At 41.4% G+C, this 21,997-nt stretch overlaps 1 protein-coding gene across 1 annotated transcript in view; it reads right to left on the bottom strand.

Annotated features, from left to right (window-relative positions):
• Positions 1–9,050, bottom strand: part of SLCO5A1 (solute carrier organic anion transporter family member 5A1) — a gene marked incomplete at its 5' end in the record, with an annotated part of 90,755 nt that extends 81,705 nt beyond the window's left edge. Inside the window, 2 exons of the mRNA XM_021709987.1 lie at positions 4,763–4,977; positions 8,908–9,050. Coding sequence (XP_021565662.1) covers positions 4,763–4,977; positions 8,908–9,050 — 358 coding nt within the window. The remainder of the gene's footprint in view (positions 1–4,762; positions 4,978–8,907) is intronic.
• Positions 9,051–21,997: the final 12,947 nt, after the last annotated feature.

Here is a 21,997-nt window from a genome sequence, read left to right as displayed (position 1 = left end):
AAGGAAGGCTAGACCTCTCGCTTTCCAACATACAGCCCACGGCCCCTTCCCAAGCTCATCTCCCAGTTCGCCGCTGCATATACCCAACACACCAGCCACAAAACCATTGACCAGCATTCTCAAATACACATTCTCAAATACATCTACGCAGTGTTACCTTCAGGCTTGGATCTCTTTGCCTGGAGTACTCCCACCACCCCAATTCCCCCTGCTGAAACTCTCCCAGCCTTTCGTGGTTCATCTCAAATCCCACCTCCTCCACGTAGCCTTCCATGATCTTTCAAAGGGATGTTCCTTCTCCAGCCTTGGACCACCACACCACTGTGTCTGTTCTCATTTTATGATCTTTAACATCTTTCTACCTGTACTTGTTCTGTCTCCCTCAGTGGACTCTAAGCTCTCAGAGGGCAAAACATAGCTCACAGTTCTTCACAACTACAACGTGGAGTGCAGCATCCTCTGTAAGAGTGAATGCTCAATGAATTTAATGATGCCAACATTATCCTTCTATGAACAAAATTTGGTTACTTTCTTTTTAAAATAAAAAGTGTATTTTTTTCTTTTTAAAATAGTCACAGGGTCTCACTATGTTGTCCAGGCTGGTCTCAAACTCCTGTACTCAAGCAATCCTCCCACCTTGACCTCCCAAAGTGCTGGGATTACAGGCATGAACCACCATGCCCAGTCAAAATTCTGTAACTTTCAATGATCTCTTTAAATCAGTTCATCATCTCAGGGTAACTATTTTATTTAGTTAAGATTTTAACATATTGCACCCTAACACTGACAAAACTCTAGCAGAGAAAAGCCTGTCATATTTTATGTTAAATTAATAATGCTAAGCAATTAAGAGTAAAAGTAGATGCAAAAATAAAATTCTTCTTATGGTTAACTACCACTCAAATTTCTCTAGATAGGAAGATGCCTGGTTAAATTTGGAAGGCTTTAAAATGCTGGACCTCAAACCTCAGGAAAATTGATCCACTTAAATATTTTAAATGTTTCTTTTTATTGGTAAGATTTTGATAGAATCAATGCTGATCTCTTTGTGGAATGTAATGCAGACATACTGAGAATTCTACTTTCCCTTTTGTGGTGTTTTAAATTAGCCTTATTCCTGCATAATTTATAATAAGAATATGGAAACACTGAGTCAGATATTCTCAATGTCTGTCATTAAAATGTGGAGGCAGAGAATGGAAAGTACAGTGTATTTTCGTCTACCATTCTTTGCAATAGAACTTCCCAAAAGAATGCCATCCTGGATAGTCAAAATAATTTTATTCTTAAGGAAGCATAAGTTACCAACTTCCACCTCCTCTCTGAAGGAGCTAATATCGGTATCTAAATTTCAAATATGAAATAAAGACCAAAAGAAACACTCTTCCAGAAAATAAAAGAGAAAAAGAGATCTGGCACTCAAACTCGGATGTGACTCAAAATGAAATCTTAGCAGCCATTATTTAATGCAAGACTTCAATAGTGAATCTCAGCTTTGTAAAAAAAAAAAAAAAAGCAAATTATATCAATAACTAAATGACTCTCAGGGATTTAATTTTTCCTTTTGAAACCTATATTAAATATTAGACAGTCACACCCTTCAGGTGATATGTATTCAGTACTCTAAAGGAAATCAATGTGTGCCAGATAAATATGAATTAATTTTAAATATTCTAATTGAACATTATTACAATATCATCTGATTCACTTTTAGCAAGACATTTTCGGTATAATCCAATTAAAACAGTATTTCTCTCTAGCAAGATAGTGTCTCTTAAAGTCTAGTCTTGATAGAATTAGAGAATCCAGTACAAGTGGAAGTAATACAATGAATCAGCTGTGTCCCAATCAGAAGTGGGATCAGTCACCATAATCAAGCCCTAGGGTAAAAAAGGAGTATTTACCAGAAATACTAAGAAGAAAATCAGAATAGAAACAAGTTTTATAACCAACTACTGTTCAAAGACTCCCTTTATTCTTGATTTTAAAAGAAAATATCCTGAACCATTAAACTGAGTGGAGAAAAACCATGCCTGACAGTACAAGAAGTTAGCCAATAAAACAGTGAAGAGAGTCCATTTCCAAAAATCACTTTCAAATTCTGTGATGGCTTTTACCACTTTGGAGCCTGCATGTCTAAGTGTGGGTCGGCAGAAACAGGCCCTGAGACACGGATTCAAGTCCAAGCAACTTATTTGGGCAGCTCAGGGAATGCTGGTCAGGGAGTGTAGCCCAGATGCCCTGGAAAAGAGGGCAGCCCCACCACAGATATGGAAACACACCTTAGATATTGTCTCACCCCAGAGGCGAGGGAGCTGGGTGTTTATCAGTCGTCTGGGTTAAGACTTCTTTGAAGGATGGAGAGCCAGAGGTGTTCATTCCTTGGTGCTGTACTTGAAGACTGCCCTAAAGCAGGAGCCAAGCAGTTGTCCTGGAAACCCCTCAGGCATATGATGCCAGTCCCGGCAGTTGGTGCACCTCCACCATGAAAATGGCAAGGTCAGGCTGGGCTCGGTGGCTCAGCCTGTAATCCCAGTACTTTGGGAGGCCAAGGCGAGTGAATTGCCTGAGCCCGCGGGTTTGAGATCCACCCGGGCAACTTGGCGAGATCTCGTCTCTACAAAAAATAAAAAATTAGACGGGCATGGTAGCACGCGCCTGTAGTTCCAGCTACTTGGAAGGCTGAGGCGGAAGGATCACCAGAGCCCAGCAGGTCGAGGCTGCGGTGGCCGGGAGCTGCCACTGCACTCCAGTCTGGGTGGCAGAGTGAGACTCCAACTCAAAAAAAAAAAAAAAAAAGAAAAGAAAATGGCAAGTCTGTGGTGAGCCAAGAATGTGGATGAGGCGTTGACACATTTTCTACCTTGCATTCTCCAGAAGAATCTCATTCCCATCAACAGGTGTATGAACTGCTAATATTTTATCTCAATCTCTTCCTCCCTTTTTTCCACTATCTGTTAGATATATATTTCACATTCAAGTCAGCTACCCCCAAGCTATAAAATATACAATTTTGTCTTACCTGCGCCTTTATTTCTCTCCTTGAATCTACTTTATCTTCTCCATAAATTAAGACTCTAAGTCTATTTCTATGTTTTAAATTCCTTAACACCAACTTTGTCTCAATTGAGTTGAAAAAAAAATTCACCCCTTTGCTAATAACCATAATGATCTATAATACATTCATGAAAAATGGTGATCTGGTCCACGTGGAAAGAGCCCAGGTCATGCTGCTATCCAGAGAACCTTTTATGTTATTAGAGCATAAGAAGTCATTTTGGCAGTTCCAAAAGTGCACAGTGTCACAAAATAATGGGTGGAAGGCAAATTTAAAACTTAACTGGGAAGAAGTATTTTCAATGAAGTGTCACTTCACTTGCTTTCACAAATATAGTCTTTAAAAATGGTCCAATTTGACCAAGTGCCGTGGCTCACACCTGTAATCACAACACTTTGAGAGGCCAGTGGGGGTTCAGGAGTTCGAGACCAGCCTGGGCAATATAGTGAGACTTAGTCTCTAAAAAAAGATTTAAAAATTAGCCAGGTGTGGTAGCATGTGCCTGGAGTCCCAGCTACTTGGGAGGCGGAGGTAGGGGGATCCCTTGAGCCCAGGAGATCAAGGCTGTGGTGAGCCATGATCCTGCTTCTGCACTCCAGTCCAGATAACAGAGTGAGGCCCCAACTAAAAAAAAAAAAAAAAAAAACCAGAAAAGGTTCAATTGAACTACTATTCTTCTTAGGCCGAAGGGACAGGTCTATATGATATAAGGAACTTTATTCTGGGCCTCAAAAGTTTCTCTTTGGCCACACTAAAAAAAGTCTAAATAAGATGATAATAGACCTGGGTAAATTTTAACTAAAACAATTTCAACGAAGGTAAACACTGGATTAATATTATGCTTCATATTTTATACCAAAAAAGTCAATTCAGAGAATTCAGGAAACAAAGCTGAAACTTATGAGAGTGTAGCGTGATAGGTTTCTAGAATTAAAGGGACTTATTGCCATTTGATGGATGTACTGAATACTGAACAAAGATTGTCTGGTTAAGATCAATTCAAAATATTTAAATTTTAGGTTGCCTAATCTAGCTTGTATATAACTGATGTTTTTAAGAGAACTAAAAATGAAAAAATAGGCCAGTACATCATTGAGACATTCTGGATGTTTTCATACTGGGTTTGGAGCCCACTCCCTGGGCCACCCTTCTCCATGGCCACATGCAAGCATTTAACAGAGCGGCAGTTGAGTGGGATCCCTTCCTAGTGGTGGGTTTTATACTTATGTAAGCATCAGACTGCACTACCAAAGTCACTGCTCCCCTGAAACAAACCATCCATTAAACAATGCAGTAAGTATTTTAACGATCAGACATCTCTAATTACAGTAAATGCTAGATATGAACACCCATGTCTTTACGATCTAAATCAGTGCTTCTCAAACAAAAAAGGAACATTTTCCAAAATTATCATTTCCAGTCTGTCATCTACTGATACTTCTGCAAAATAAATTAGAAAATTAATCATCTAAAAAACATACAAATTATAAGTCCAACTTTTAAATTATCATTCGATGCAGCAGTCATAAAATTACTCAAACTTCTAAAAAATTTTGTAACACTTACTATCAATCTCTACTTATCCAGCCACGGGCCAGCCACAGACCAGCCACACAGTTGGTGGACAGCACTGGTCTAGGACCACACTTTGAGTAGCACTGATCTAAACAGCATGAACGTATTTACTTAAGAGCTATACTTTACCTCTGACATTCTTTCCAAATCCTATAGAAGAAACTTTTTTGTCCACTTGTTCGTTATGGTTTGATTTTTCCATCATAACATCGTCATCGCTCATATCAACAGAAAACTTTTTCTTTTTCTTTTTCTTGTGTCGAGGTGGGAGCTTTTTTGGAAAAGTAAACATTGGGAATATCACAAGAAACATTGCAATGGCACAAAGGAGGAATCCACTCCACCTAAAAAATTAGGAAATGTGAATCGCATTTATGGCTTTTGTTTTGTCAGTGAGAACACATTAGCAAAGTAAACGTCTGTGGTAATAAAATTCTCCGGAGAAAATGTTTTATAATCAGTAAGAAGTTGGGCACACTAACAATACAGAGGGAGTCTGTGATATAAATGAGAAATCTACCCAGTATTAGTATGGTATTGAATATTATCATCAGCAACCGGACTAGCATGTCATTCAAATATTTTTGAGCACCTATAGGTTAGCTCTGCTAACTAACATTGTTACCCTCCTAAGATGTACATTTTATAATAAATCACTAAATCATAAATTTAATAGAAAAAATAATACAGACTGTATAGCATGCTTTGTGGGTCAATACAGATACTTTTTCTTAGAAGAAAAGTACTAACATCTCATGTGAAGTATATATTAAATTGTTGATGGCATTCAATTATTATTATTATTATTTTGCAAACACTAAGAAGGTATTAATCCTCACTTATCTGGGCCTCACAATACTACTCTGAGTATGCGGGCTACCAAAGATATTTAGATTTGGTCCTTGTCGTCAATACTTATAACGCAGTTGTAAGATAGCCAAAAATATAAGTAACCATCTCCAAGAAATGCAAGAATGCATACAATTAAGTGTTGGATGATGAGGTGTAGATTAAGAGTTGCCATCAAAGTTCAGAGAGAGGGGCCAGACTCAATGGCTCAGCCTGTAATCTCAGCATTTTGGAAGGCCAAGGCGAGTGGATTGCCTGAGCCCACAGGTTCAAAACCAGCCTGGGCAACATGGTGAGACCTTGTCTCTAAAACATATTTTAAAAAAAAATTAGCTGGGTGTGGTAGTTCCAGCTACTTGGAAGGCTGAGGGAAAGGATGGCCGGAGCCCGGCCGGTTGACACTGGGGTGACCATGAGTGTGCCACTGCACTCCAGCCTGGGCGATGGAGTGAGACTTCGACTCAAAAATAAAAAAATTTAAAAAAAAGTAAATGAGGATGCTAAAGAGACCTTGAGAAAAGCTGGGTAAGACAAGAGAGTGTTCATTATATGTTGAGAAAAGATACATTAATAATACTTAAACTTGAAAAGCCAGGGTACCTAAATCCCTTTCAAGAACCATTCACTCAAAGACCATTCACTAAGCAGGTCAGTTAAGTGTACTAACAGCTCTGCCTTGGAGTCAGTTTCTTATCCCAGTTCTCACTGACTTTGAGGCACTGGGCAAATTATTCAACTCCCCAAGCATCAATTTCCTTACCTGCATAACATCAGTGACTACATATGGTTGTTACAGGCTTAAATGAGAATGCTTGTAAAGCTTAGTACAATGCTTGACACAAAGTAAGCACCCAACAAATTTTAACATTATTCGTTCATTCATTCTCTTTCAGTACATGCATATATTAACTGAAAACCTATCACTACTGCTAGACAGCATATAAAATAGCATTGCATCAAATAACAATGTCTTTGTTCAACAGGCAGAAGTCTGTTACAAACAGAGTTACTTGATAAAATTCAAATTCAGGGTGAATGTGGTGGCTCACACCTGTAATCCCAGCACTTTGGGAGGCCAAGGCAGGAGGATTGTTTGAGCCCAAGAGTTCGAGACCAGCCTGGGCAACAAAGCAAGACCTCATCTGTACAAAAATAAAATAAAATAAATTAGGCAGGCTTGGTGATGTGTGGCTGTAGTCCCACCTACCCAAGAGGCTGAGGCAGGAGGATCGCCTGAACCCAATAGGTAGAGCCTGCAATGAACCATAATTATGCCACTGCACTCTAGCTTGGGGGACAGAGTGAGACCTTGACTCAAAAAACATCAAATTCATATTTAAATAGCCCCTTATTCTGTATGTCTATATTGACAATCTTTATCATTTATTGAACTACTATTGAGCCATTAAAATGGATAAAATTACTTGAACACTGATTAAATTCAAAGGACTCAATAGCTAACACATACTGTATAACAGGAACTATTTAGAGTTCTACACATATAAATATAAAATTGTTCATTATTCACAACAACTCTATGAAGTAGGTACCATAACTACCTTCTTTTACAAATTAAAAAAAAAAATAAAGTGAAGCACAGAGTAACTTCCCCAAGATCACATAGGTATTAGGTAGCAGGCTAGGATTTAAGCTTCAGGGGCCTGTGCTCGGATCCATTTTGCTGCCAACTAGATTAATGTCTTCTAGAAAATGTTCACAAAACAGCATCCAGTACCTGGAAGACTAAAGCCCTTGCTCCACCTCCTTCTCCCTGCCCCGACTTGGTCCTCCTCATCTTTCTCTCTCTCCAGATGTTCCCCTACCTCCGTCCCTTCTTGTGGGCCTCGCTATAGGGTACAGAATATACACTGGATGTTCATAGATACATTTAATTAATCTAGTTTTCTGACAATGAAAAAAAAAATTCTACCCTGATTTATTTCAGAACCGAAAAGAACACAGCTGAGACCAAAAATTTCACTATCAGTCAAGAACTTAAAACTCCTGTGTTATTCCCCTAATGTTAACAGGGGAACTCCTTTTTGTGTGATGTGAAAATTCTATCCGGCTTAGCACTTCCAGCTTCAAAGAGCGTTGTTTACATTGTATAACAATATTTGCTTGCTGCTTTGAAAATAGATAACGTTAAACATTATTTCTACCAACCTCAGAGCTATGAGGTTATTATCCTATAATGAAACACAGAGAAAACAAAGTACCCTAAGAAATTCTTTAGAAAATAATTACTTGACACATATGAATTCTAATACTGAAGTATTCTCTTTGTTGTAAAATGAAAATGACTTATCAATGAATACCTATGGCTAATTCTCGTGAAGTAGATTCAGGATATCAATATTTTCAGTTAGAGCTTGCAGTCTGAAGAAATAACTCTCGTTCAAGGTGAGGACTGTCAAAAGCTCAAACACCAGCTTGGTTATTTGGATAAATAACATCCAAAGTTGGAGTTCCCGTTCTAAGTCCTAAGCATGACTTATTTTGCAGGACAGTTAAGGCCTAGCGAGTGAGAGGGTGGCTAAATCTCTAGCACACATGGGGAAACTAAATATTACCAAGAGAAGAGATTCACTGGTGTGACAATGTAGAGGCAGGGCTAGAGTTCCAGGAAGTGGAAGAGGGTTGTAAAGCCAAAACACTAATAGAACAATAGCATGGAAAGAACTTTTTTTTTTAAGGCACAGAAAAGATAATGAAAGGTGTAGTTAAAGGAAGCAGGAAAGTCCCCACATAGGCACTTTTATAATAGGCAGTCCTTTTCCTTCACTCTGTTATAAAGGAAACAGCCCTATCCTAGAGAATGCAGAGTCAGTCACTAACCCCAAATCCTCTGTATGAGTTTCCTAGTGCTGCTGTAACAAGTTGCCACACACTCAGCGGCTGCAAACAACACAAATTGATTATCTTACAGTTCTGGAGGTCAGAAGTGGGAAACGGGCTGAAAGGGCTATACTCCTTCTGGAGGCTCTAGGGAAGAAACCATTTCCTTGCTTTTCCTTGTCCTAAAGTTCACCTGCTCTCTGCGGCCCACAGTCCCTCTCTCCGCCTTCAAAGCACATCATCCATCCTCTGGTTTAATCAGCATATCCCTTCTCTGATTCTGGTCTTCCTTCCTGTCCTCTTTCCTTTGATTACACTGGGCCCACTCAAGTCATCTAAAATGATCTCAAGATCCACAGCTTAATCACATCTGCAAAGTCCCTCTTGCCATGTAAAGTAACATATTCATAGGTTCCGGGGATTAGGAAACGGCTTTCCTGGAGGAGGGGGATTATTCGGCCTATCATGCCCCCAAGCATCTGTCAGTTGTTTTTCATCTCCCCATTAAGGAAATTTTAACCACAATTTTAACTATGACTCTATCATCAGTAAGAAGTAAAATGAAAAAATTAGAAAACAATTCTTACCAGTTTCCAATGAAACGAGGGTCATTCTGGTCAAGGTGAACGGGATTTCTGGGATCAACATAAAAACCAATAAGAAGTCCACCTAATAAATATCCCACTGCAGGACCGAGTGCTCCCATGACGTACATGATGGCTGAGAAGACAGAAGGGGAGATGTGAAATACAGCAACATTTCAGTTGAGTGTTCGGGGTTCTCTGATTCCACTGTCATACCACGGACAGGTCACAGCTAAACCCAATTAACGACCAAAAACAAGGACCTTCAGGATGTGTCTATGTTGACGTTTGGGTTGCAAATCTGGTCTTTTATTTAATTGCTACCTGTTGTCCTCTTAGAGCATCAGAACTATCTGATGAGCTTTTGGGTAGCTTTTGTTTGTTTTTTTTTAATTTAAGTGTTTAGGGCCCACCCCTGAACCACTAAATTCAAATTTCTAGAAGTAGAGACTCAGTCTAGTTAATGAGACAGTCATCGAATAACCAAGAGAAAGTTTAAAAAAAAAAAAAGTCTCAGCCAGGCACAGTGACTCAGCCTGTAATCCCAGCACTTTGGGAGGCAGAGGAGAGTGGATTACCTGAGTCCAGGGGTTCGAGACCAGCCTGGGCAACATGGCGAGATCTCCTCTCTACAATAAAATCAAAAAGTTAGCCAGGTATGGTAGCTGGAACCACAAGCATGTGCCACCATGCATGGCTAAAAAAAATTTTTTTTAATTAAAAAAAAAGTCTCATGATAAGAAAAAAGTAGACGTCTCTTGTCATAACTTTAAGAGTCTAGCAGGATGCGGGAATTCAAGGCCAGATTTTGCCAGGAGGCTGGATTCAGCTGAATTGGCAAAGCTGTGTAAATGCCTTCAAATTGCTCATTTTTTCAAACCACCACTTCAGAATCAAATAAGATCTTACAATGCATTTGGTTTATTGTTAATGAGAACTATTACTTAAAGATAAATAAATCTCTTTGACTTAGGTCAGAAGGTTCAAATGGAAAGCACCAACTACAGATGGATCAGAAAATAATTTTTTTTTTTTTTGCGTTGGAGTCTCATTCCGTCGTCCAGGCTGGAGTGCAGAGGCACACTAACGGCTACCCCAGCGTCGACCTGCTGGGCTCAGGTGATCCTTCAGCCTCAGCCTTCCAAGTAGCTGGAACTTCAGGCACACACTGCCACAACCCCGGCTAACTTTTTGACTTATTGTAGAGATGAGGTCTCACCAAGTTGCCCAGGCTGTTCTCGAATCCATGGGCTCAAGCAATCCCCTCACCTCGGCCTCCCAAAGTGCTGGAATTATAGACTTGAGCCACCGCACCCACCAGAAAATAATTTTTTAAAGCATGTGTCCAAGGGTAGTGGGGAGGGAGTACATTTCACTGTCAGTGGATCAGAAAGGTTGTCACTGTGTCCAAAAAAATTTGCCATCAAAATGAGCTTATAGCAAACAACAACAACAAATTCATTAGCATTCCTATAGGGTTTTTTTTTAATTTTTCTATTTTCACATCCGTCATTGCAAAAATAAATCATATTTTGTCAATTTTAAAACTTTAAGACAGGATATGGAATTCCTTGAGAGTCATAGAAAAATCTAGCTGTGTTCCAAACCCAACTTTATCCTATTCAAACTCAGTTATTTGGGAACACTTTGAAGGCAGTTTGATGTAAGGCATAATAACAAACTCAGGTGTTGAATATCTCTCATTTCTATTGCTATCGTGCATTTTTAACCACTGAATAAATAAGAAAGTTCTACCCTATCCTTTCAATAGTGCTATATTTTCCAGAAAGCAAATTGGAATAATTATCACCTACTTTACCATCCCCACCTAAATAAACTTTGAATAAGATCGTACCTCCTGTTACTTTTAACTACAGACAGCAAGACGGTAATTTAACACCTGCTCTCACTTTTCACACTGTTTCAAAAGACAAAGCACAGTGTTTATTTTACAGAATCATCTGCTTGTAACAATAAGACATTAGGTTCTTTGACTCTCCATCTGTGTTTGGAAATACATAAATGGAGGCAGAGCCACAAGTAATTGGTACTCTTTAAGAAGCATGCTTTACATAAATAAAATTAAAATTTCGATAAAGATCTTGTTAATCTCTTTGTTTATAGCCTAGACTGTAACTCAAGAATAGAAAGTACTTTTTCAGTTGCAGGTATTCCCATATGCATAGGAAGATAAAAACATAAAAATTTATGTTTATACCTCCAGGCAAACCAGCATCATTTACAACTTAAAACTGTAATGAGACCAAAATGTGACATGAATCATCCTCCCGAAATAGTTCTTCTGGCGTGAAAGAGACTGTCTTACAAACACAGAGAGGGAAAAGGGTATTTCCGCCATACTGTTTATGCCTGGGGCACCTGAATGCAACATTTTGGTGTGCCAAGCAGGATTGTGCAGGGTGTGGGTGTCAAGACACACACAATCATCCAGTGGATGGGAAATTAATTAAACAGCATTCACCAAAAAAACTCTACTGTATAAAATGTAGATAAGGCTTTTTAAAATTCAGCAATATAGCCAGAACCAAAATAATCACATGTTTTTATTATATATGAGTTGGAGTCTCACTCCATCGCCCAGGCTTGAGTGCAGCGGCACACTCACGGCCACCCCAGTGTCGACCCGATGGGCTCCAGTGATCCTTCCACCTCAGCCTTGCCTGTAGCTGGAACTACAGGCTAGCGCTACCATGCCGGACTAATTTTTGATTTATTGTAGAGACGAGGTCTCGCCAAGTTACCTGGGCGGGTCTCGAACCCACGGGCTCAGGCAATCCACTCGCCTTGGCCTCCCAAAGTGCTGGGATGACAGGCTGAGCCACCAAGCCTGGCCCAGCAAGCAATTTTAAGTCCAGTGGACTCACTGACATATACACTGTACATGGAATCACTCACAAACAGCTATAACTCTTGATGTGGTCCTATTTAATAAATAATTCATTCTCTGGAAAGAAGTTAAAGTTTTCTGGCTACTGAGTTAACATAAACTGATTAACCATGGCACCCATTCAGAGCCTATAAGAGAAGCGCACTGGTTTTTTTGGGGTTTTTGAGTTGAGGTCACACTCTGTTGCCTAGGCTGGAGTACAGTAGCACGACCACGACCCACCACAGCCTTGATCTCCTGGGCTCAGGCGATCCTTCCATCTCAGTCTCCCAAGTAGCTGGGACTATAGGCACACGCCATCATGCCTGGCTAATTTTTTATTTTTTTGTAGGGACAAGGTCCTACTATGTTGCCCAGATTGATTTTGAACCCCTGGACTCAAGCAATCCTCCCACCTTAGCCTCACAAAGTGCTAGGATATAGGTATGAGCCACCACACCAGGCCTAAGAAAAACAAGTTGTTGAAGCAAGCTTTATCACTCACTCTCCCCGTCAAAAACTCCCAATCACTCCCCACTGACTAAAGAAAAAGATCTAAACTGCTCTCCCTGGAGTTCAGGAGTGGGACAAACTGCCCTCCTGCTACCATTCTAATCTGAAGACCATAAGATCTAAAGCCTGTACTCAAGACTTCATGCAAGCAGACACTAAGAACAGACCTGGAGCAGAACCAGCCTCCTTCCTTTACTGATCTCCTCACAACCTACCTGGGCCTTTCCACCCATCTGAATCCCATCTATTCTTCAAGGTCCAGTCAAGTCCAGCCTTGGCCTCCTCCACTGAGAGGTCTCTCTCTCCTCAGAATTCCCATAGACTATATTTAGTCTATTCCAGTGGCCTCCACTGCATCCCTATAAGCAAGAGGTTTTAGGCATTTATCCCCAGTGGATATGCTTTTCTATATAACTAATGTGTAGGTACTACTAGTCTCTTACAGTTCACATCAAATTCGTCGGAAAACCCTGTTGACTCCACCATTCAAGCATATCCAATACTCAATATCATATTCAATCACATCCAATATCCAACATCATATACAATCGTATCTGATATCCAATCATATCCAATACCCAATATCATGTCCAGTCAAATCTGATATCCAATTATATCCAATCATATCCAATATCCAACATCATATCCAATCATATCCAATATCCAATACCATATCCAATCATATCCGATATCCAATCATATCTAATATCTAACATTATATCCAATCACACCAGTATGCAATCATATCCAATCATATCAATATCCAACGTCATATCCAATCATACTCAATATTCAACAATATCTGATATCCAATATCATATCCAACCATATTAAATATCTAATATCATATCCAATCCTACCCAATATCTATTCATATCTGCTATTCAACCATCATTGCTCCCTGGAAAACTGCTCTAGGTCTTCCAACTGGTCTTCTGATTTCTGCCCTTACTTCCCTACATTGTTTTTCAACAGAGTGGCCTTAATGATCCACTAAAAACCTGGGGCAGATCACATTACTTCTCTGTTCACACCCTGCGGTAGCTTCCCACCTCACTCACAGTGAAATCCCAAGTCCTTGTGTGGATGGATGATACAGGGGCCTGCCAACATATTTGCACTCATTACATCTACCCTTCGCCTCGTATCAGTCCCTTGTTCACTGTGCTCTAGTCACACTGGTCTCTGCTCTTCGACCTTCCAAACACGTCCCCACATTATGGTTTTAGCCCTAGATCTGTGTGTGTGTGTGTGTGTGTGTGTGTGTGTGTGTGTGTGTGTTGAATGCACTCCCTCATATGGTCACATGGTTCATTCGCTCACAGCCTCCAGGGAGTTACTCAAACAGTTCCTTCTCTGAGGTCTGACTTGGCTACCCTATCTAAAAATTGAAGACTCTGTCTTTTATTTATTTGTTTGTTTATTTGTTTGTTTGTTGAGACAGGATCTCACTCTGTCACCCAAACTGAAGTGCAATGGTGCAATCATAGCTCACTGCAGCCTCGACCTCCTGAACCCAAGTGATCCTTCCACCTTAGCCTCTCAGTCACACACCACCATGCTCAGATAATTTCTTGTAGAGACAGGATCTTATTATGTTTCCCAGGCTGGTCCAGAACTCCTGGTATCCAGTGGTCCTCCTGCCTCAGTCTCCCAAAGCGCTGGGATTACAGGCAAGAGTCACCATGCCTGGCCTCTTTCCTCAATTCTTATCACCCTTTTCCTTGCTTTATTTTTCTTCTGAGCATATATCACCACCTAACACTCTATATATTTCCTTTATCCATCTTATCATCTCTCCTCCCCATTGGAAGAAGTTCCTCAGGAGGAAAGATTCTTGTCGGTGGCGTTCACTGCTGTGAACAGTGTCCCCAGTGTCCAGAGAGTGTAGAAGGCACACTCCCATTACTCATTATTCTTATCACTCCTACTGAGTCAGTGAACGTTCTACCATCATTAACAACAGTAGACATCAATGATGAGCTTCTTCCTCGGTGTTCATCATCTCTTGAGATCTTAGTTAATGACCATGAATATCAATCTATATTTCCTATAGTGAGCTTGATAATTTAATTATTTTTGTGTCTTATCAGATCTGATTATAACATCATTGGTTTTTTTTCTTGGTGAAGAGCTTTGACCTGAATTTTGGGCCATCATATCCAATCATATCTGACATTCAATCATATGGGGGGTAGGCACAAACTCAGTTCATAAGACAATGAACCACCTGGAGTCATCTCATTCTTCAATTTCTTTTTTTTTTTTTTTTGAGTTGGAGTCTCACTCTGCCACCCAGACTGGAGTGCAGTGGCCACTCCCAGCCACCGCAGCCTCGACCTGCTGGGCTCCGGTGATCCTTCCACCTCAGCCTTCCAAGTAGCTGGGACTACAGGCGCGTGCTACCACACTTGGCTCATTTTGATTTATTGTAGAGATGAGGTCTCTCCAAGCTGCCCAGGCGGGTCTCGAACCCGCGGGCTCAGGCAATCTACTCACCTCAGCCTCCCAAAGTGCTGGGATTACAGGCTGAGCCACCAAGCCCGGCTTCGTTCCTCAATTTCTTCTCTTGCTATCGCTTCAGTGCTCATCTAACATGTCATCTTGATCCCAGCCTGTCTCCTTTAGCCTTGGACATTACTTCTCTCCTGACTGTCTCATTTGCCCAGTCAGTGTGTTGGTATCTTCCAGTAGCATCTCTTCAGGCTTTTTTGTGCTGGCCGCACGGTCATTTCCTATTCCTTTTTTCCAGAGTATTCTATTTAGGCTTGACCTGTCGCTAACTTGATGAGCCACATGTATTATACTCCTTGTCCTTCAAAGACTGACTCTTTCATGGGGCCTCCCCTGACCGACGCAGGAATGTCTGTTCTTGAAACTCACATCAAGTACTGTTTGTTCAATGAACTAGTAATATAAATAAAAGTTCCCGTCTTTTATTCCTGCACCCCAATGAACTGTCTTACATGCAATGGAATGCACAGTCCCCTTTGAGAACACTAAATCATTTCACTCTTTTGAGATTAAATGTGCCCAACTTTTTGCTTCTACTTATGCCTTCAAATATTTATATCTTATCAAGTAACTCTTCATCTTTGAGAGCAGGAAGCACATCATATAAATACACACACACACACAATTACTATGTAGTGGTTAAATCATATGTTCAAATCCCGGCTCCATATCTTACTACTGTGTGATCTTTAACAAGTTGCCGAACCCCTCTAAGCCACAGTTTTTTAATCTGTAAAACTGAGATGGTAAAATTATTTACTCATAGGATCATCATAGGTATTAAAGAAGATAATACTTATAAAGCACATGGAGTGCCTGGGATGTGGTTTAATCAAGAGTAAGGGATATACACAAATAAGCTTTGTGTTATCATCTTATATTTCCTAATGCACACATCTCAGTGTTTGGACAGGAGGCATCCAATAAATGTGTATGGATTGATGACATGTCATTATCAAAAGAATGTCTGTGCCCCTTATTTCTTATCCTAGGCCTCTGGCTCCTCCTTTGTCTGGGTCCGCTTCCTCCCATCCTTAACAAGACATACAAGTTACATATCAAAGGAACGCCCTGTCACTTGTTCATAGTCACAGATTTAGATACTGTATTCATCTGCTCAGGCTGGCATAACAAAATACCAGATGGCCTAAGCAACAGACATTTATTTTCTCACAGTTCTGGAGGCTAGAAGCTTAAGATCAAGGTGCCATCAGGATTGGCTTCTGATGAGGTCTCTCTTCCTGGCTTGTGGACAGCCACCTTCTTACTGTGTCCTCACACAGTTCCTTCTCTGTACACACAGGGAGGAAGAGAGAGCTCTTATCTCCCTTCCTTTTCTATAAGGATACCAGTCCTATCAGATTAAGACCCACCCTCGTGACTTCATTTTACCTTAACCTCCCTCAAAGCTATACCTCCAAATACAGTCTCGTTGAGGGGTTAAGACTTTAAGATATGAATTCTGGGGGCACAAATTCAGTCCATAAGATAATGAACCACCTGAAGTCATCTCATTCCTCACTTTCTTCTCTTGCTATCACTTCGCTGCTCATCTAACATGTCTTCATCTTGACCCTAGCCTGTGTCATTTAGCCTTGGGACATTACTTCTCTCCTGTCTCATTCACCCAGTCGGTGTGTTGGTATCTTCCAGTAGCATCTCTTCAGGCTTGACCCAGTCCCCAGAGGCTGCTTTCTATATGCTGGCCACATAGTCATTTCCTATTCCTTTTTTTCCAGAACATCCTATTTAGGCCTTGGCCTGTAGCTAACTTGATGAGCCACATGTATTATACTCCTTGTCCTTCAAAGACCGGCTCTTTCATGAGGCCTCCCCTAACCTACACAGGCCACAGGAATGTCTGTCCTCAAAATTCACATCAAGTACTGTTTGCACTGCCACGATAATACATCATTGCCTTTTTTTAAAAATTTTTCCAACTAGACACACCTTGAGGGAAGGCATTGGGAGGCCACTTTTCTGAATCCCCCCAAAAGCCTCAAACACAGAACTACTGACACAGGAAACACGGAAGTGAGTGTAGCGTAGGGAATATGAGTAAAGACTATAGAGTCAAACTGCCTCAGGTCAGACTCCCACCCGTGCAATGGTCAACGTTATTTAACGTTTGTGAGCCCTAATAAGATTGTGCACACCAAGTGCCTATTGTATGTTACAATAAACATCGAAAATATATTAAGCTGCATTTTTGTTGAATGACTACCTATTCATTTGCTAAGAGATATTATTAAATATTGATTTCTGTATAGATCAAACACATACATTATTTAACACAGGACATAATTAATACTTTTAGATTCCTTTAGTAAATTATCACTTCTGGAGTCACTATTTTTGATCCAAGGGTTGGATTATGTTTTGTTTCTTAATACAGACAGGGTCTTGCTATTTTGCCCAGGCTGGTCTCAAACTCCTGACCTCAAGCAATCTTCCCAAAGTGCTGGCATTACAGGCATGAGCAACTGCAGCCAGCCCAGGAGTTGGTTTTTATGACAGGCTAGGCAGATGGGAGTTGGGAAAAATAACACCAAGGCCTTTCTTTCCTCACAGAAGGACAAGTGTAGAGTGTATTTCTCAAGTTGAGCATGTTTCTATGCCTGTTCTTTTCAGTTAAACCCCAGGGTTTTTCCTAACGACTACAAAATATAATATGGATTCATTTAGAGAAAACTCTCAAGAGCACAAAAAAATAACTTTTTTTTTAAAAGCACCTGTTTTGAAAGGCCAAGGCAGGAGAATCACTTGAGCCTAAAAGTTCGAGACCACCCTGAATAACATAGGGATGCCCTCTCTTTATCAAAAAAGTTTTAAAATTAGCCAGGCATGGTCATATATGCTTGTAGTCCTATCTACTCAGAAGGCTAAAGTGGGAGGCACACTTGAGCCCAGGAGTTCGAGGCTGCTATGATTGTGCCACACACTCCTGCCTGGGTGACAGAGCAAGACCCTGTGTCTAAAAAATATACATATACATGCACCCATTATCCCTACCACACTATTCATGTGTTCAGCTACTGTATTAACTTTTTAAATAGTTGGAATTACATAGTTACTATTGTTCCATAATTATGTTTTTCCATGTAACTATCTCAAATTTTTTCTAGATCCATGAATATTCTCCTATAGCATTTGTTATGGATAAGCGGTGGATCATCTTGTAGCTATCTCATACTTCACTGAATAATCCTCTATGACTGCCAGAGTTTTGCTACAATAAATGTCTGATTGAAGTTAGACCTCTAAAAGATGATATCCACTATTTGGAGCTTTGTTATACATATGCAACATAGAACCAGACCCCAACATAAGGAATGAGACTCCCAGCCCCAAACCCACCCCAAGCTCAGTTGTATACTTTTGTGGAGTTAAGAAGCCGTGTGGGCCAGGTGCAGCATTTTGGAAGGCTGAGGCAAAGGCCAGGAGTTTGAGACCAGCCTGAGCAACATAGGGAGACCCTTTCTCTACAAAAAAAAGTTTAAATGTTAGCTGGGCAAGTTGAGTCTCCCTGCTTGGAAGGCTGAGGCTCAGATATACATAGCTTTTTTTTTTAAACTTTTGAGCCGAGGTCTTACTCTATCACCCAGGCTGTAGTGCAGCAGCACACTCACAGCTCACCACAGCTGCAAGTTCCTGGGATCAGATGATCCTTCCATCTCAGTCTCCCAAGTAGCTGAGACTATAGGCACATGCAGCCACATCCAGCTAATTTTTTAATTTTATCTTTGTGATGACAAGGTCTCACTTTGTGGCTTTGGCTGGTCTCGGGTTCCTAGCCTCAAGCAATCCTTCTGCCTTGGCCTCCTGAAATGCTGGGATTACAGGAGTGAGCCACCATGCCTGGCCAAAATATATTTTTAATAAATAAATATTTTTTTGTTTAAGTCTTAAAAAAAAAACAACAAACCCATGTGTGACAGGAAGAGGCTGAAAAGGTCACTTTCAACAGGGGAAAGCCAGTTCTCCACCCCCAGCCTGGCCTTGGACACCTAGGCTGCCTCAGCAGAGAGGCAGCTTTCAAAGGAAGCCTAACCCAACTCCTACTTTCTCGCTGCCTCCTTGCAGCGAGATGGCACTTATCTGTCCCAAAGCTCTTGTACCTTCAGAACTTCCATTCTCATTTTCTTCTTCAATTACTCTTCGCCCTATTCTATGAGCTTGTCTGCTTTTTACATTAAAGCACATTAACTTCTATTTTTAACCCATTTACAATCCCATGTTAAAACTTCTCCTAGAGATGTAACCTTGATTATAAATCTAATTTTCTTTCACTTTTAGCTTTTGATCTTTCTTAACTTTCAGAGTATTTTATCTTTTAAAATTTTTCATAGGAGTCTGTATCTGAAAAAATTAACTTGCAAGTTTCTCAGTGTTTTGTTACCGCCTGGCTCTTACACCTTAAGTAAGTTTGCTTACTTTTTTAGCTAGGCTTTTATTGGGCTAAATTTTTTATTTGCATAAATTCTCTTGACTTTGGAATTTTAAACTTTTGTTATAGTTCTTAATTTTACTATATTTTTTGTGTTGACCAGATGCCCTGTCCTTTTTTATCCTTCTTATGTGTTCCTTTTTTTTTTTTAAACAGTCTTTATCTGACTGTTCTCTTCTGTTGTGCTTATTTCCTGATCAGTTTGGGCAATAGTTCATGAGAAGCCAGGCCCAGCATCACACACATCCAGGCACATCTTGCCCACTGTCTTTGCAGCTGCCCCCATGGCTCTCCCAGCCCTGAGAGGCAGGGTCAATTCTCACCAGAATTCAAGTCTTGCTCTGTACTTGGCATCTTTGATTAGCTGGAGCCTATGCCTGCTCTGTCCCGTTATCCAGTAATGAGAAACTGTGCGTTCTGAATCCAAGGTCTCTGATGAATAACTGCGGACACTAAGACAAGCCACAGCCCCGAGGGAAACAAGGTAGAGGGCTCTTCATTCAGTTCCAGCGTGGCCTGGGGAGGGTCCTATGGGTTGATCTTCCCAATGGCTCCTCATGATAGGAGGTACAATGGCACCCTGCCATGCTTTCCTGAAGCTGCTTTACCTCTTGCCAAGGCTGCCACCCTCTTTCCTGGCAGAATTAAAAGATGCTCCTCCTTCCTCATCACAACCCAACCGAACAACATCAGTGAAGATCTCAAACAGGGTTGTTTCACAGGGTCTGTTGCAACCTTGGGGAACAGCTCTCTGAACTCTGTAGTCTATATTAAACAACTCAACCTGCCTAGAAACCTACGCCCCTCAATCACAAGAAATGATTCCAGCACCTTTTCCTACCATTTTATTGTTTTTGTTTGCTTTTTGAGTCAGTATCTCTGCTGCCCAGGCTGGAATGCAGTGGCACACTCACGGCCCCGCAGTCTCTGCCCCCTGGGCTCAGGAGATTCTTCTGTCTCAGCCTTCCAAATAGCTGGAACCACAGGCATGCGCCATCAAGCCCAGCTGATTTTTATTTATTCATTGTAGAGATGAAGTCTCGCCATGTTGCTCAGGCTGGTCTCAAACTCCTGAGCTCAGGTAATCCTCTCGCCTCCGCTTCCCAAAGTGTTGGGATTACAGTTGTGAGTCACCAAGTCCGGCTCTGGCACTTCTTTTTCTTTTCTTTTCTTTTCTTTTTTTTTTTTTTTGAGTTAGAATCTTACTCCATCACCCAGGCTGGAGTGCAGTGGCACACTCACAGCCACCCCGGTGGACTCAGGAGATCCTTCTGCCTCAGCCACCCAAGTAGCCAGAACTACAGGCGCGCACTACCATGCCCGGCTAATTTTTTATTTATCGTAGAGACGAGGGCTCGTCAAGTTGCCCGGGCTGGTCTCGAACCTGCGGACTCAGGCAATTCACTCTCCTCGACTTCCCAAAGTGCTGGGATTACAGGCTGAGCCACCGAGCCCGGCCAGCTCTGGCACTTCTAACAGTAGTCAGCCAGCCAGGCTGGGCCTCACTGGATCTGAGAAACCGAGGGTTCAAATTAAAACCAACAAAAATCATAGCATCATGGAGGGCTGCGTAGTGGCCTCCTTTCTGGCCTCATGCCCTAACCGGTTTAACAGGGTCACAAAGTCAGAGCTCTCTCACTCATCCGTGCCCTCTGATGCAAGGCACCAGGACAAGGAGGGGTCATTGCAAAGGTGAATAAAACTGAGGCATGGTCCTTCAGAAAAGAAGTATGCAAAACTAACTATGATTCAAGGTTCAGTGACCAGGTGCAACAAACACCAACAATATAATGTGGCTGATGCGAGAGGAATGAGGAGTGGTAGTTAGTTGGCGAGGGAGGACAGAGAAGGTTTCGTGGACACCAGACACCAGCGTCTGAGTGATGCACATGGGCAAAGGACACAAGTTTGGAAGTGCATGATGTATTCAGGGAACTGCAAGTGATCTCACACCCTGGGAGAGGCAGAAGAGAGTGGCCGGCACCATCCCCATCCTAGTCCAATCCTACACACAGCTGTGTGCAGGCTGCCAGTCCCTCTTCTCTGAAGGCAGTGTGGACCACCAGCAGCATGGTGCTAGCTTCCCCTATTATGCAGGGGCATTTGGATATGGTTTCTCTGTTGTTTCCCACATGGCTGTAGAAAAAGTCACATCCACTCTGGTGTTGAGGATGGGTTCTAACATCTGGAATGGGAAGTTAGGGCCCTTGTCCTTGGGGTCTCCTGAGTACTTGTATCTTTCCTCCCATACGCCCCTTCCTCTCTCCTTCTGCAATGGAGTTCATTTGAGAGTCCAGGGCATGAGAGGCTGCCCAAGGTCCCTCTACCCACCTCATTTCTGCCATCCTCATCTCTTGGAAATGAAAACAATTCCCCTTCTCGTTCATTGTCTCCGCTTATAGGCAGAATTCATTGAAAGAACTACCACCCTCAGCTGGGATGAACATCTTTCCTTTCTGCCTGCTAGTTTCTGTGCCTCTTTCTTTTGGTCAAAAGGAACTCTGTTTTCATCCAACCACCCCCTACTACACACAGTCTTGATGGCATGTCACTCATGAGTCCCTGTCTTCCATGATTCGTCAGTCGACAGTGACCAGTCCAGGCCACTCAGATACTCTTGTCCCTGGAAGATCTTGCCCCTGATGCCCATGTGACTCACCCTCTCACTTCTTCCAGATCTGTGTTAAAATACCACTCCTCAGAGAAGCCATAGTACCCTACATATCTAATCA

The sequence above is a fragment of the Carlito syrichta genome, unplaced genomic scaffold (assembly GCF_000164805.1).
Source record: "Carlito syrichta isolate Samal-C Ts95f unplaced genomic scaffold, Tarsius_syrichta-2.0.1 Scaffold287855, whole genome shotgun sequence".
In the NCBI taxonomy this organism is placed as follows: domain Eukaryota; kingdom Metazoa; phylum Chordata; class Mammalia; order Primates; family Tarsiidae; genus Carlito; species Carlito syrichta.
This window is presented reverse-complemented; position numbering and strand designations above follow the sequence as displayed.